At 36.2% G+C, this 17,841-nt stretch overlaps 1 protein-coding gene across 5 annotated transcripts in view; it reads left to right on the forward strand.

Moving 5' to 3' along the window:
* STRBP (spermatid perinuclear RNA binding protein) overlaps positions 1-17,841 on the forward strand; it is a 175,428-nt gene that overhangs the window by 128,114 nt on the left and 29,473 nt on the right. For all 5 annotated transcript variants that reach the window (XM_054584407.1, XM_054584408.1, XM_054584409.1 and 2 more), the window contains 5 exons: positions 6,630-6,721; positions 7,246-7,341; positions 8,403-8,514; positions 9,169-9,266; positions 12,144-12,255. In XM_054584407.1, coding sequence (XP_054440382.1) covers positions 6,630-6,721; positions 7,246-7,341; positions 8,403-8,514; positions 9,169-9,266; positions 12,144-12,255 — 510 coding nt within the window. The remainder of the gene's footprint in view (positions 1-6,629; positions 6,722-7,245; positions 7,342-8,402; positions 8,515-9,168; positions 9,267-12,143; positions 12,256-17,841) is intronic.

Here is a 17,841-nt window from a genome sequence, read left to right on the forward strand (position 1 = left end):
CCTGTGTCAGACCTTTGACCAACCGGCCTCTCTCTGTCATGACAGTTTAGAGGCAGTGTGGCCTATCTGGGCTAGTGGAGACTCCCTATTGCTACTTTTCATCATTAGACATTTAACAAGTCCTGCTTACTCTCCTACCTGAAATACCAGTGCAGTAAGAAATATTGGTCAGTTTCTTAATTTATTTCAAGTTGATGATAAAGGCATAAAAAGATATTTTACTAGTAACGTTAGAACTTTGAGTTTTGGCAGACACTTGATAGACTCCTTTTAAAAAAGCTTTTGGGTAACTCATGTTAGCTATACCAAACCTGACAACATAAACTTGATACATTTATGAGTTATAGTTTAAAATTAAAGTGCATCCAGTCTATAATTGGATTTACACATGGGTTTACTTATTTTATTATTTTTGCTGTATATAGTGTTTCTAACACCTCTGAAGAACTGATCTTAAATGGCTTAATTTCTTTAACAGCTTTTCAGTTCATCATTAACTGTAGAACTATAAAATGATTTCTGAAGTATCAAGATAATTCTGTTAATTCTGGTAAGCTGTGTTCTACTTGACCCACCTAGTGTAAAACTAACCATTTCTAAGTAGAGTTATAATTATAGGTATTGTTAAAAATTACTTGAGTATAGAGAAATGAGAAAAAGGCTGCAGTTGCCAAAGACTATATTAATTATGTTTGCTTGTAGCTGTAGGCATCCCTTCCATTATTTCTTTGAAAGAATTAAGAGAATACCAGGCTTCTTTTCTCTTAGGGTTTTGTGCTCACATGGGATTTTGTCCGTTTTCAGTGATACCCTTAAGCTTAGTATGTTGCTTTTATTAGTTTAATTTTGTTTAGAGAAACTGAAAAGAGATTCTAAGTGTATTGCATTCTTACTAGAAGACTAGTTTAGTTATAGGATGGAATTTGTGGTAAAGAAGGAGAGTCAGTGTTTATTCAAGAGCCCAAGACCTCTTTAATGAGCTGAATCTCATCAGCTGGTGTTAACATTGTTGTGTGGGATAGGTAAGGTGAAAGAATCAACTTGGCTCTAATGTTTTATACATGTTATTTCTTATTCTTTTGAATGGCAGAAAGATTTGCTTTGCTGTTGTCCTTAACCTCCCAGTCCTTTGACTCATTTGTTATCTCTTCTAAGTTGCTCATTTTGTCTAACCTGGGCTTTGTCAAAAACAGTTTTTTGTTTGGGGTTTTTTTTTTTCTTCGTATGTGCTAGCCGTTTTATGCACTCCGGGGCAAATTTGAGGATCCAGCATAACTGAATACCTGAGACCTGGACTGTACAATTCTGTAGGACTTGATCCCTCTCACTGGACAGGTCTCCCCCTCTTGATGCAGTTCTTCTCAGCTGCATGGAGTGAAAGCACAAGATTCTTAGGGTTCCAGGAATATTTAAGACTGAGAGATAGCCCCTTAAAAGAAATCTCCACCCATTTTCTTTTTCAAAGTTAAAAAAAATGCATTGTTACTTTTTTCAGAGTATTTTTCTATAGAACCTCACCTTTTCTCCTCTCACAAAACAGACTATTTTATACACGTATATCACATTCGTCTCTTTCCTGTTTTCACTTGCCACATATTTGGGTAAAATCTAAAAAAGGGACAAAAAAAGTGTGGTTGAGAGCAGAGAGAACTGGAGGATGGGGACAGGTGAGGGCATCAGTCCTCTCAGAGCTGTCTCTGCAGGCTGTTTACATTTTCAGGGGCCAGAGTAGGTAGTGAATCTCTTTGGTATTGTTTAGTATTTCACAGGTAAGGTCCCCCCTGTGTGGTCGGTTGTCTTTCCATATTCTAGCCCTTTTCTTTACCTGAAGGTCCTGTACAATAGCCCTTCCCCGGTATTACATGCTTCCTGCCAACGGAGGCCTGGGGGAGAAAGCACAGACCTTGGTACCTGGCAGTCAGGTGTTTGAATCCTAATTCCATTAGTTACTATTGCTGTGTGACTTTGGACAGGTTTCTTCATTTAAAAATCTGAATAATAAATACTTGAGAAAGTTGTTGGAGGGTAAATGAGAGACTTTATGTAATGTATCCTGTATAACACCCCGCATAAACTAGTTGCTCAGTAAATAGTGTTAGCTTACAAAAAAAGATTCACAGTGCAAACTCACCTCCTCACCCTGCCCCAAGCTCATAGTGAGAGTGACGTGTCCATGGCAGGTCTGAAGACCTGACCCTTAAGCTCCGTGAAGTGCATTATTGAAATCAGTATTCTGTACTTGCTGCAGTGCTAATAATGGGATGGTTTATTATATACCTTACGATTCATTGGGAGTAGGTATCTTTCCCTACCCTATCCATTCCCCCTAGCACCTGGAATGCTACCTAATACATAGTAGGCAATAAAAGATTATTTGTAGCTAACATATCGTTTAATTAAATAGGACTGTTCAGTACGTAAGAAGCATTAACAATGGGCATGTCAGAATTCAAGCTCTGTTAAGGTATAAAATTAACTTACTATTTTATAAGCAGTTTTTCATATATGTAACTTATTTTAACCCTCCCAACAACCCTCTGAGATAGGTAATTGCCCTGTTTTATAAACGAGGGATGTATCACATTGTACCCAGCCCCTGTAAGTCAAGACTCCTGTCCATTCTCCCATTACTGTCTAGGATGAGTGTTAGGAGTGTCTTTGCTGATGGAGTTTTTCTGAGCATCATGCAATCTCAACTTCTCTTGATGCTTGTGATTTTAAACCAGAAGCATTTTTGCGGTGAGGGTGATAAATCAACTTTATTATATTTACAATGCAATTTGAAACCAGCTGGACAGGGAAACTACAGAGACACTTGTGGCTGAGGCTAAGACAAACCTGTGTCCTCAGTATTGGGGGAGATCTTGAGGGGCTCACAGAGACGCAGTCCAAGAGACCCTTTTCACGTACTGGTGCCAGTGCAAACTTCTGATGCATCTTGACAGAAGTTCACTGGTGTGAGCCCTGCTAGGTGAAGACACTAGAGTCTCACAATCCAGAAATCACAGCTGGGATTATAATGATGCTGCAGGTTTTTATTTTCTTGCCTTCCCCAGCTGCTAAACCTACATTATCCAGGGCAAACCTTTAGTCATTATCTTTCCAGTGGCCAGCTGTCTACTCTGAGGCATGGAAAACAAGTCCTACTGAGCAACATTTCTACTGTAAATTAGGAGAACAGTGCTTTCTCTGATCTACCTTGGTACTACATTATTTACCTGTGCACATTATTGTGGCATGATGTTTACGTGGACTGTGGCTTGGAGCGTAATGTCTGCTCTCCACAGAGCCTCAAGGAATTGAAAGAAGGGAATGCTGGGGTATCTTCAGGCTAATTAGAAAATTCTGTCAACATATACTCAGTAGCTCAGCTTCATCCGCATTGTCAAAGAGGCCTTTGTGATAACCCAGCTCATTATTGTACCTTTGAAGAGCCCAGGTTCCAGACATATAACTCCTGTTTAACAGTCATGTTCTGGCTTTTCTCTGCCCCATGTCCAGGTTAGTGTTACTGTTAACGGGAAGACAGTTAGCTTTCATGTAATGAATTGAGAGAAACTGACCAACATTTCCTGTAGTACAGTGTGTTTCTGGCCGCTGATCTAACCTCTAACCAAAGAAAGTTAGGCATAATACACTTCTTTTCCAGTGCTTCTGTTGTTCAGAATGTTTTATGTGCCTTCATGCCCTGATGCCAGGCTGCTGAGCAATAAATTTTTAAAAGCTGTTTTTCTTTGCTTTTTGGCTTTTTTGTCACTCCTCAGGCCCATCCCCCATGCTATTTCTTAATCTGTTTTACTGGTCACTGTAGGAAAAAAATGAAATGTCTCACAGTTCCATTGTTTCTAACTTAAAAGCTCCAAGATGCCTTGTATCAGAAAAGCTTTGCTTCCCCACAAAATTGGAATACCAACATTGAACTTGAGGTTCTGCTATGAGAAGTAGCAGTGTTTTTCCAGCAGCAATTCTATGATTGCCACATTAAGTAATTTATTTTTTTAATGAAAATATATAAAACTCTATATTATTAATATATAAAGGAAATAGGGAAGCGGGACTAACAAGCAGTACTGTAGTGCCATGTCAGTTCAATAAGAAACTTTGAGGAAGATAAGATGAGATGAATTACTGCATTTTCTCTGCTGTGTCTCACCTCGTGAATATTGAAACATTTTGGATCTTTAGACTTTTGACTGTCAGAGCATGAAGAAACGTGGCGATTCTGATGGTGATGTGAAAGAGAATGTAGTGCAAGTCTTGTTCACTGCCTGTCCTCTGTCTGTTTTTAGTAGAAGCTACTGCTTCCAAATGTTGGCTGTCTGTAGCAAGTTAATACTTCCGTTGTTTTTTAATTAAGAGTGTGTGGTTATAATCTGACTTTGGGGATGAAAGAATTTATCTAAATATTTTATCATTGTCCCCCTTTAAAAATATCTGTGTTGCAGTGAACATGAGATGTTATTTTTATAAGTTTTGACCATTGGGCAAAAGTACCAGAAAGCTCAAAAAGTGTTTCGGTTTGCCCTTTCTTTTCCTATTCAAACTTCCTCTGCTTCACTCCTCTCTTCCATTTCCCCCCTCTTCCCAACATTACTTGGTAAGATGATAGAATAAAACTAAGCTTGCCTTATTTTTAACTGAGATCTTAAAAATGAAGTACAGTCCATACCTTTTTCTGGGATTACATTACTTAGCAGTCAGTCGACCTTTGTCATGTCTAACTTTTAAGAGATTCTAATCACTATTTGTAGTAGTTTGTTTGATCTGGAATGTGAGCTTTATGCAGATGCTTGCATTGATCACAGTTACACATTTTCACATAACAGCATTAAAATGAGTTAGTTGTATGTTTTGTGTCATATAAAGACAGAAATGAGCAAGTCCAGGAACTGGATCACCTATGAAGTGAATATCCATAGTATATTTGTTTATGGTTATAAATAAATCCACATTAATCCTTCTTTTTGAGGCTTCCCAAATTCTGAATAAAAGGGGTAGTGAAATGAGACCCTGTGTTGTGAATTCATTGGCAGAGGTTAATGTGAAACAATGCAAATATCTAGTGTAGAGCTCACCTGGTCAGAAAATAAGTGTGTAGCACTTCAGCCTTTAGAGTGTTGGAGTTTAAAAGAGAACCCCAGTTTTTCCTCTAATAGATTTGTTTTCTGTTAGGCATTATGCCTTTAGTTTTAGTGAATGGCAAGCTACCAATCGGAATATACAGTAAATTTGTCATAATAGAATCTTGTAGTAAATCAGGAAGCCAAAAAGTAACATCTGTCTTTTAAAATATTTACATTGTATCAGTTGGCCATACAAACATATGACCAAGTCTGCATCATGATTCTACTAGTAAGTGTTAATGGACTTTCCTACATCAAAGAGTTCTTACGAGAATGATGAACCTGACTTAATTGGGTTAGACAAAGAATTACTCCACATTTGTGTATGTCCTGTGCATTTAAATTGTTGTTTTTTAAAAAGATTTTATTTATTTGTTTTTAGAGAGAGGGGAAGGGAGGAAAAAAGAGAGGGAGAGAAACATTGATGTTTGGTTGGCTCTCATATACCCCCAATTGGGGACCTGGCCTGTAACCCAATTCCCCTTGCCTGGGAAGTGAACCAGCGACGTTTGGTTCTCAGGCCAGCACTCAATCCACTAGCCAGGGCGTCTTGTGCATTTAAATAACGCAACAAGTCTTCAGAAAGTTGAAAAACCCACTTTGTAATAGCTTAGAGGGAATGTATTTGCCTCTCTAAACTTGAATGTAGTATCATGTGATATTTTCTCAGTTATGGATGTTTTTCAGTAATCACATGTTTGAATTCTTAATTTTGCTGTTTTGGGCCATCTAATCCATTTTAAAATGTTAAGGCAAGTCAAATAGCTGTCATTAGGTAATATTCTTTGCTGCTTTAAAAAAAGGTATATAATATAAAGCTTGAAGTGTATTTCAATGTATTTCATTTTTGTAGTTTTGGAAATTTTGGTTTAGAAAAGAAATAATGAGGGAACTCCAGTGTGACATTTGAACAGTTCTCATCAATGGGGTAAATTTTCTATTAATGGTTATTTTGTTGGATGAGTTTATTTAGTTGTAAAAAAAATAAAATTACCATATGCAGTATATTCTTAGTAGATTTCAAATTGATTCCATAAAAGAGCCCCAGCTTCCGTTTTAAGATTTGATTAGTGATTAAGATTCCTTCTAAAAAGAATAATTATTATTGCTGTTGGCCCCATCTTTCCACTCTTCACACCGTGCCAAAGGAAAAAGTGCTATGTGCCTATTTTGTGCCCTTGGATGCTGTATACGTGCTTAATAAGATTCCAGATTGTATGTAGCAGCAGTCATTGATTTGTTTACTAAACGAATGCCTTTGTGCTCCTGTTCTACTTGTGCACAGAATGGCTCTAATGACTTTTTACTTAAGTAATCACAATGCATGTAATTTTTTTTAAAAAAACAACAAAATCAGATCATGAAATCTTCTGGGAGTCCTATTGGTTCACTCAAATGCTGTTCTTTTTAAAATTTTTATTGTTTGGAAATATGACAGGAACCCCTTGGTCAAATTGTATGTCTCTCTCTCTCTCTCTCTCTCTCTCTATCCCATTTCCCCATTAGAAAAGGTTGCGATGAAAGATCCTCCGGACTTACTGGACAGGCAGAAATGCCTGAATGCCTTGGCGTCTCTTCGACATGCCAAATGGTTTCAGGTTGGCTCTTTGTTATTATCTTACTGTTAACTATACCTTGTATAGGTTTCATTTGGAAGATCTGCCACTTACTGGCTTCTGTGTAAAGTATAAAATGTGGGTACTTTGTACCTTACAGGGTCATCGTAGGAGTAAATGAGTTAATTTAGGCAATATGCCCAGTATAGCTTCTACTGTACTTGATATTTAATTATTATATAATCCTTTTCAGCTTAGTACTCTGAATTTCAAATGGTGGCTTATAAAGTACAAACATGGGTGAGAAAAGTTAAATGTTAAGATAGTTGCCTAGAATGTGGTTGCCATGAGGCTATAAAAGCAATTTTAAAAATACTCTTCCTTTACTTTAAAGCCTGCTTTTCTAAACCATAATTTTGTTATTTTTAATAACTGTAAAAAATTTTTTGACAACGGATGAGTGGCTGGCTAATTAGTATTAACTTTAAAGAGCCCATCCATGATCAGTGTGCTTAAGTGTGTAATGGATTTCAACAGGGATACTGGAATCATTTTGTTTGTTTTAGGCAAGGGCAAATGGATTAAAATCATGTGTAATTGTCCTTCGCATTCTACGCGATTTGTGCAACAGAGTCCCCACATGGGCACCATTAAAAGGATGGGTAAGTACTTAAATTTAGTTAAAAGCAAATTCTGAAGCTGAACTGTAGAAATTACATATTACTGTGAAATGACTGTATTCTGAGTTAGCGAAGGTATGCATTGCCTATTTTTGTTCTGAAAAGATTATGCATCTTTTTATATGAATTCTTTTTTATGCATATGACTTGTCTCTTTTACCTTATCATAATTCATCTTACAGAGCCTGAGATTTTTTTTTCCCCTGACAAAAAGGTTCTATACCTGTTAGAAGTGAGTGTCTTCAGCACTTTGCTCTGCACAGGTCACTACTGCCCTTCAAAGCCTCCTTGGCGGGCACATTTGTCTTTCCATGCTCTTTCATTTAAGATAAAAATGACCTGATATGTTGGTATAAGGCTCCCATGCCTTCTTTTTCTTTGATTGCAGACACTTAAAAATAAATTTGTGTTAGTAATTAAAGGCAGATGAACAGTACATTTAACCTGACTATGGGCATAGTTTATATATTTTAAAACTTACTTAATTTGGAAATTATTATGCCTGACCTACTCAAGACCACAATTAAGAACATTATAAAACAAATAAATCTGTAAAGGGTCACTTTAAATTAATATAGCAATTATTACTTTTAAGTAGTATCAGTTTTTAGTACTTGGGGCAGGATGTCTGAAATGAGGTCTTATTGTGGTGTGCGTGCTTCCTCTTTCATGTGGGAGATAGGTGGGCTGGGTTTGAACATTGATTAGTTATTAGCTATTACTAATGTATATGAAGGCTTGTTATATCTTTGTTACATCAATTAGATGAACATAATATCTTAAGTGATCTTTTCAGGGTAACTAAAAATAAGGTTTTTGTAATTAAATGTCTTCTGAATGTATTTTGTCAAAAATAATTTATTTTAAAACTCTAGCTGGGGAAAACGTTGATAATCTAGAGGGGAAAAGTTAATTGGGCCCTAAATGATAAATTGACTTTCACCTTTTTGACCTTCATTGTAGATAGAAATGTTAGCTCACATTTAACTGGAATCCTTTTAACACTTGATGCATGTACTAATTTGTAATTTAATATCTTCTAGCCACTAGAGCTTATATGTGAAAAGTCTATAGGTACTTGTAATAGACCTTTGGGCGCTGGGGAGGCCTTGAGACGAGTAATGGAGTGTTTGGCATCTGGAATACTACTTCCTGGTAAGGGTTTCAAACTCTGGAGGCAGAAGAATCAGAAAAATCTCATTTTGGTTTATTTTTCTAAATATGTGTTAAATTTGTCCTCTGCATAGGAAAGTGATGCGTAAGAGTTGATTTGCTTGGAATTTTAGCAAAGAGGATGTTTGAATGTTGGGATAATGCTATAAAACGCCTTCAATAAATGTAATTTATATTTTATATATACTAACATAAATGGTACTAATAAGGTATTGTGTCTGCAATGAATTTGTTTACATAGAGCTTTGAATTTGAAAATGCAGATGTTTGGTTAAAATGTATGAAGTTCACTCTGTAGTCTGGTGTTTAATTTGGAAAAATTAAATTTGGCCTTATTTTCCATATGTAATCCCCTTTAAAGATTTGGGATGATTTTCATGCTGTTTCTAAACTCTCAGAATAAGACCCAATTTTGACCTTAGATATGTAAGTGACTTCCAGTAAAATGAGGATATTTGAGTGCTAACATACTGAAAATGAGGAGTGTCCTTTTTACTCCATTTAATTAAGCAGATATAGTTTCTCAGTTTTTTTTCCTCTTCGTTCTTCCTTCCTTCTCTCTCTTTTGTATTAGATAATTGAATTCTAAACTCAATTCTAAATGGCATTTTTGTTTTTCTTTTGCCTTTGCCAAAGGGGGTCCTGGTCTTCATGATCCTTGTGAGCGAGACCCAACAGATGCTCTGAGCTATATGACCATCCAGCAAAAAGAAGATATTACCCACAGTGCCCAGGTAGAAGTTGGGCCATGTCACTGTGATGTATTAGAGCGGGGTGTCCAACCCTCGGCCCTTGGGCCACATGTGGCCAACAATGGCTATGAATGCAGTCCAATACAAAATCGTAACTTTACCTAAAACACTGAGTTTTTTTGTGATTACATGTCACAGTGTCATGTAAAAAAAGTACTTTTGCTCTCATCATTTGTATGCATGTGTGGCTTCAGTATTACGGTGTGGTGCGGCTTCCAGTATGTTATCTTCCAAGTGCAGACAGTAGAATCAACACTGTCATATGTTACATGCGCTCGTGGTGACTTAGCGAGGCAGCAATTATCAATAATACTTCAATCTACCGTTGTAACGTTAGGTGTTTAATGTTATTTAGAAGTCAGGTAAGCATTCTTATTTGATTATTAAAGGTACTTCCACATCTCAGTGGCGCTTCACACATTGCTTGCCGTGCTTTGCAGTTGGCCTTCCGCCTCGCCCTGCATTAGCAGCCTAGAAAGCTGTGGAAGGGCCCAAACTTTGCTTTCTATTTTTCTGTCAATTAATTTTCATAATAAAAATAAGTCCCATATCTATTATTATTTTTTAAGTCCCAATATTGCTTTACAACATCTCAAAAGAAAGAAAGAACCCCATAAAAGAAAAATTCTGGATGAAGGAAGATTGTTCAGTGAAAAGTGGACAGATGATTACTTTTTTGTTGAGGCAAATAGGCACTCTACTTAATTTGTACAGAATTTGTGCAAGTCTTCAAAGATTATGATTTGAAAAGGCATTATAGGCAAAAACATGCTGCCAGATTCAGTGTGTATAAAGGATTGTGTCATAAGGACAAAGTAGTGGAACTGAAACAGAGTCTATCTTTTCAACAAAATTTTTTTCAAAAAGTTACAGCTTGGCTGGATTCTGTTGTAAAAGCTAGTTGTGTGGTAGCATAAGTAATAGCAAAAATATTAAAACCATTTACTGATGGTGAGTTTATTAAGCAATGTATAGAAAATGTGGCAGGTGTAATTTGCCCTGAAAAAAAGGGGAATATTTCTCAAATCAGTTTGTCTCACCAGACTATAGCCAGGCGAATTGAAGAAATTGGAAAATCTGTTGAAAGAAGTTTGGAGAATAAAGCTGCTAATTTGAAATTTTATGCTTTGGCAATGGAGGGTAGCACTGATGTTACAGATATGGCTCAACTTGCCGTTATTATTAGAAATGTTGACAAAACCATTTCTTCAGTGACATTAGAAGTCATAACTAAATCAAGAGATTTATAGAAAGCAATAACAACCATGTTAAAGTGATTTTCTTTGTCCATTGTCAACATATCTGGTATAGTTACTGATGGTGCCCCGGTGAAGGTAGGCAAAAGAGAGGGACTTGTGAAATTAATAGAAGATGATACAATTGCTGCCCAGAACTCACGTTTGATGAAGTATCATTGCATAGTACGTCAAGAAAATTTATTCACAAAAGCGTTAAGAATGGATAACGTCGTGCAAATCATCATCAAGACTGAATTTCCTAAGAGCCAAGGGATTGAATCATGGCCAGTTCCAGGAATTCCTTAGCAGTATTGATGCTGAGTATGGTGACATCATTTACTTTGCGGAAGTAAGAGGGCTCAGTCGAGGCCAAATGTTGAAAAGATTTTATGATTTGTGACATGTTGTGAAATTGTATATAGTATCAAAAAAACAAATTTGTGCCAGAACTTGATGATGAAAGCTGGCTTACAGATTTAGCATTTTTAGTGGATTTAACCGCTCCTTTAAATAAGTTAAACATGTGTCTTCAAGGTGAAAACCAACTTATCAATATCATGTTTCAAACCATAACAGCATTCCAAATGAATTGAAATTATGGCAAGCTCAAATTAAGGCAAACAGTTTTATCCATTTCAACGTGTTGGCTAAACACAGTCCTGTGAACAGTGAAAAATATGCAGCCTTGCTTTTTGATTTGATAGAAGAATTTGAAAACAGATCAAGATTTCTGGGAAAATAATATTTTGCTATACTTGTGACTCCATTTTCAGTGGACATAAATATGTTACCTGCCAGTTTTCAAATGGAATGCATAGAGCTGCAATCTTACATTCAACTTAAAGAAAAATTTGTGTCCCTACTGCACTTCTAAAGATTCTGTCTTCCCAGAGACAAATACTGCTTGCTTCACAATCATGCCTTATTCATGTCATCTCTATTTGGCAGGACCTACATTTGCGAGCAACTGTTTTCAAGAATGAAACACATTAAGAGTAAAATTAGAACGAAAATATTTGATGAACACCTTGAGAATGCACTGAGAATTGGAACTACTTCTGTCAAACCAGATATTGATGCACTAATTTCTCAAATACAGTGTCAAACATCCCACTAGTTTTGTTTCCCTCTTTTATGATAAAAAATATTTTAAAAAATCAACGACATTTTATTACTTAGATATGTATATTTTCTATATTAGTGATCACAAACTTAGGACCTGCTCGACAAAATAAAAAGATGATTGAGAGGGCCGCTGCATAATTAGGGTTATTATGTGAGGATTTTTTTTTTGCTTATCCGTGGTGGCAGATATGAAAATTATGCACAGATCTTCTTTTTGCTCTTCAGTTTTCATTAGTGTTTGTGTATTTAATATGTGGCCCAAGACAGCTCTTCTTCCATTGTGGCCCAGAGGTGCCAAAAGGTTGGACACCCCTGTATTAGAGGAATACCATCACTTATTTTCTGAATTGTTCTATTTAAACACTTTTCTTGCCTGTTGTTAGGGACTTTTCCATCATAACATTAGCATTTAATGGATAGTCTTTTTACCTAGATATTCTAAGGGCTTTATAAATGGCTGTTGACATTTGAATAAATATAATCTTTTGTTCTTTAGCATGCACTAAGACTGTCAGCCTTTGGCCAGATTTATAAAGTGCTGGAGATGGACCCCCTTCCATCTAGTAAGCCTTTTCAGAAATACTCATGGTCAGTTACTGATAAAGAAGGTGAGTGTAAAAGTTTTTCATTGATGTTGGACGTGGGCAGTGGTAGAGATGGTCATGGGATGCAGCTCTTGTTAGAGCTGAGGGAACTTAACAACTGTTAATTTGATGTTAACTAGACTTAACTTTGGTGATCATTTCACAATATATGCAAATATTAAATTATTATGTTGTATACCTGAACTTAATACAGTGTTGTCTGTCAGTTATGCCCCAATTTAAAAAAAAAAAAATTGTTAATCCAAGTCATGTATAAGGAAGTTTATTGCTTTCCTTCTTGACTTTTTGCTCTTTTGTCCTATCAATACCATCTTGCTATTAATTATGCTTACTAAGGATGAACTCATTTGGCTGTGTTGGCCAGATTTCATTACTTTGTAGATGTAGGGACGATACTATGAGAATTCTGGTCTAAGAGACGAGATAAGCCATAAACTAGGAGGAGGTATTATCACTGTGCTTGGAAGTGTTACATAACCAAGAAAAAGAAAACAAAAATATAAAGGAAGAGAAAAGTATATTGGAAAATTTAGGACTACCTTCCATTTGTACTTGTTAGTTTGAACTCAGATTTCAGCAGGAAGAGCACAGGCTTTGGGGTCAGTATGACCTTGGTTTCTGTCATAGTTCCAGTACTTACTAGCTTTAGGCCTTGAGCAATTAATTTATCTCTGTCATAAGGGATATAACCCCCACTTTATTGGCTGTTGACAGATTAAGTTGCCTGACTGAGTGCCTCAAACACAGAGGACTCCAACATGAATCGCACACACTCTTTAGGCCACAAAAATATTCCTCCCACCACCTTTATCTCATGTTATACTACAAGGTCAAATGTTTAACACCAGTTACTCTTCATCTGGGACCTACCCCACCTCCCACAGTTGATACTATTCTAATAATTTTTATGTGACAAAAATTGTGTACTAGCCCAATCTATGTATTTTAGACAACAGCATTCCAATGGGCCTAAAGACTTTTCACGAAGTTCACAAGCTCAAAACTGTTTCATCATAATACTAAGACATTTTTTTGTCTTTTTTTTTTTTTTTCACTCTTTCTTTTTTTCATGAGTGTACAATTTTCCAGAGGCTACATTTGACATGTGATGGCATCATTACTCTGATGGCTAGTGGCATATTTTTTTGTACATTCTTGTATTAAAATTTTTTTCTTAAATTTCTAATATGTTTAATATTGCTAGATATTACCCACAATATGAAGCTCTTTGGGTGCTCGATGTTCAAGAGGGGAAAGTGGTCCTAAGGTTAAAAAGTTTGAGAATGAGCCCTGGCTGGTGTGGCTCAGTGGATTGAGTGCTGACCTGTGAATCAAAGGGTCACTGGTTTGATTCCCAGTCAGGGCACGTGCCTGGGTTGTGGGCCAGTCCTTAGGAGGGGGTGCGCAAGAGCCAACCACACATTGATGTTGCCCTCTCCCCCCTCCTTTCCCCTCTCTCTAAAAATAAATAAAACCTTAAGAAAGAAAAGAAAGGTTTGAGAATCACTGCATTACACTGTAAACTCCTTAGGGGTAAGGAATCCTCTATATCCTACCAGATCATTATTATATACCTGTGCTCAAGAAATATTTGTGGAATGAACACCATATTGTTCAAGGGGGTATTCACAGAGCAGTGTAGAGGTTCTGAAAGGGGTTCCCATGGCCAGTTGACATGAACCACTCTTTGTGGAATGAATGATTGAATAAAAGATTCAGCTGTATAGAGATTCTTAAGATTAGTAATGGAAAATTTGTTCCAATCACTGAATTCAGAGTAGCCTTTTTGGTTTTGTATTTTTTTCTTTCACTAGACAGAAGAAGTATATCTACTGTTGTGTGATTTATTTATTTATTTTGCAGAGTTCTAAGTCAAAAAATTACAGCATAGGTCATGTGTATCCAGGAGGTACTTTCATTTACTAGTATGTGCTGAACTGTGGAAAAAAAATTTAAAAACACTGCACATTTACTTTTATTATATTTATATAATAAAATACATGATTTTAAAAAAATTTTCAGTAGCAATCTAGAAATTATTAAGCAAAGAAATATAAACACAAAGAAAAATTTTTCACATAATGGAAACATGGATATTGTTTAAAAAATCTCTTGGATTACTGAATTGATATATTTTCTTAGCAATTTTCAACAGTAAATGAAAAAAGAAATCAAAACACTGACTTCAAAGTTTGCAAAAAAAAAACAAAACAAAAACAAAAACTGAAAACCAGCTATAACTACACCAACACTGACTTCAGAGTTCACAGTATTGCTCAGATACAATTTAGTATTGAATATCATACACCCTTATGAAACACATGCACAAACTGATGGTTTAAATGTATGGCTTAACAGTCACATACAAATGCACAGCTAGTCATGACCTTGAACCTATGTACCCGATATATGTAACAGTGTTTAAGAAAAGAGTTTGTATTTCTCTGATCAGCTTCTACCTCCACAGGGTTTCAAAGGCCTTTCTCAAAAGTTTAGGAACGCTGTTGTGTCGTTAATACAGAACCAGACTGTTGGTGTTTTCACTTGATCATTTACTGGTTGCATGACCTTGGCAAGTTAGCTCTTCTTTGCCTTGGCTATAAGGTGAGGGAACCAAGGCTATTGCTTTCAGACCTTCACTTCATTCTTATACTTTCCTGTTTTTAGCACCTAGCATCCTGATACTGGCATTTAAACTTTATTCTTGTAATTCTTGGTGATTTCAGGGGATGTTCAGGTAAATTTTTTTTTTTTCCCTGAAACTCTGACTTCTTAATTCCTTAACTTCTTTTCCTGTAAATATTTTGTTTTCTTCCTTATCTCAGTTACCCATTCTGTGGACAAATCCTAGACCTATCCTCAATAACTGTACCTGTATTCTCTCTGTAATCTCACTTTTAAGAACCCCCCTTTCCAGCCCTGGCCGGGTAGTTCAGTTGGTTAGAGGCATCATCCCCATGCACCAAGGTTACAGGTTTGATCCCTGGTCAGGACACATACAAGAATCAACCAATGAATGTATAAATAAGTGGAACAACAAATCGATGTTTCTTTCTCCTTCCTTCCCTCCCTCTCTCTAAAAAGAAATAAATAAGATCTTTAAAAAATAAAATAAAAATTCCATATAACCATCACTCTGGGTAAGAAATGGTCAACTTCTCAGGAGCTGTATATCCCTTCACACCACCTCTGCCCTATGAATTACCATTCCTGAGAACTTTTTGATAATCGTCTCCTTGACCTGTATATGCTTTCCTAAACTATTTAATTTGATACTGCCTACAACTTTATAGAAAAGGAATTGTACTGAGCTTAATCTTTTGAGGCTGGCTTCTGTCTGTCCAGTCTTGTTTGGGATAAGTGTTCCTGCATATAACTACAGTTAGTTCACATAAATGGCTATCTAGTATCCATGTTGAATATATAGCAAGTTATCCATTCTACTTTTGAAGGACATTTGGGTTCTCATTTTTTGGCAACCACCCACAAAGCTGCTGTGAGCATTTACACTCCCACCAGCAGTGTATGAAGGATTTTGTTGCTGTGTATCCTCAGCAACATTTGGTATTGGAGGACACTTTTTCTGACATGAAATACTACTTCTTATCTGACTTCTATGTTGTTACTTTCTCTTAGTTCTTGTAGCCCCACTGCCCTTCCATCAACTGTCTCTGTTCTTCCCCATCTTCCTGACTTCTGAATATTACAGTATTCCAGGGTGCAGGCTTCAGACCATTTCCCTTTATATCGACTCTTTAGGAGATCTCAGTCTGTATTAAAATACTTTGTCTGTTGAAGATGCCCAAATTTAAATTTCCACTCTAGACTACCAACTTTTGACCTTGGACCCAGTTATCCAAATGTCTCCTCAGCTTATCACATGGCTGTCTAACAGCCATCTTAAACTTAAGGTGTCTAAAATCCAAATTTCTGTCCTTACGCAACCTCTGATACGCTCTTTCCATGGTTATCACTATCTCAGTCGTTGAAAGTTCCACCATTGTATGTGCTCAGGCAAAAACTTTCACCCTTGAATTCTCTCTCTCTTTCCTCCATATCCAAATTATCAACAAATCCTGTCTGTTTTACTTTCAAAGTATATCTAGAATTTACCTTTTTAACTTCTTCACTGCAGACATCCTGACCTAAGCTGCCATCATCACTTATCTGGATTTTATTTTAGTAACATCTTTCTGGTCTTTCTACTTCTGACTTTGCCCTGGTTGTCTGTTCTCAACAAGCAGCAGTTATTTATTTATTTTTCCTTAACTTTTTATCTGAAAATACAGACTCACAGGAAGTTGCCTAATTAGTAGAGTTCCCATGCATCCTTCAGTCAGTTTCTCCTAATAGTTATATCTTCTGTTGTAGTACAATATCAAAAGCAAGAACTTGACAGTAATATCATGTGTATGTATATGTTTTAGGCCATTTTATTACATGTGTAGATTTGTGTAAACACCATTGCAAACAGGAACTATTCCATTACCAGTCAGATCTTCCACATGCTGCCCTTTTATAATTATACCCTCTTCTCTCCTCTTAACCATTCCTAAGCTCTGGAAACCACTGATTTTTCTCTTGTTATATACATTTGTCATTTCAAGGAGTTACACACTCTATGATCTTCTGAGATCTTCCCTCCCATCGCCCAAGGTAATACCCTTGTGGCCCATCCAAGTTGTTGCATGTGTCAGTGGTTGGTTCTTTTTTATTACTGAGTAGTATACCATGGCATGGATGAGCCAGCGTTTGTTTAACCATGAATGTGTTGTAGGAAATTTTATTTATTTCTAGTTTTTGGCTCTCTTAAATAAAGCTGGTATGAACAACTTTGCATAGACTTTTGTAAGCAATTCACAAAAACATGTATTTGTGTGTTAGATCAGCCAGCAGTTTTTCTTTGATGTAATGTTTTCTCAAGTTTTGACTCTAAGGTTATGTTGGCCTCATAAAGTGAGTTGGAAGGTGTCCCTTCCTCTTTTTTGTTCCTTGTAAGAGTTTGTGTAAAATTGATGTCATTTATTCCTTAAATGTTTGGAAAGATTTATCAGTGAAGCCATTTGAGCATGATTTCTTTGTGGAAAGGTTTTAAATTATGGGTCAAATTTACTTAATAGGCATATTCTTATGAGAATTTTGGTAGTGTTTTTCTAGGAATTTATCCATTTCATCAAAATTTAAAAATAGTTTTATAAACTTAAATGTTTAGATCCTTTTATCTTTTTATTGCCTGCGATATCTGTGGTGATGTCCATTTTTATTTTCTGTCCGCCCCCCCTTTTTTTCCTGAGCATTCTCGCTAGAGGACTATCAATATTATTAGTCTTTTCAGAAAAAAAATATTTGGCTTTGTCAGTTGTCTTCTGGTATATGCTTGTATTCTGTTTCATTGATTTTTGCTCTTATCCTTTGTGTTTTCCTCTTTATTACCTTCTTTGGGTTTAATTTGCTGTTGTTTTGACTTTTTGAGATAGACGAATACGTTACTGATTTTTCTAGTCTCTTGTTTTCCTTTAAGTCCACGCCCAGACTTATGTGTCTTACACTCTTTTGATATTAGGATTTTTATTATCACTTAGTTAAAAC

The sequence above is a fragment of the Pteronotus mesoamericanus genome, unplaced genomic scaffold (genome assembly GCF_021234165.1).
Source record: "Pteronotus mesoamericanus isolate MK-2021 breed Mesoamerican mustached bat unplaced genomic scaffold, CSHL_Meso_final contig_78, whole genome shotgun sequence".
Classification (NCBI taxonomy): Eukaryota; Metazoa; Chordata; class Mammalia; order Chiroptera; family Mormoopidae; genus Pteronotus; species Pteronotus mesoamericanus.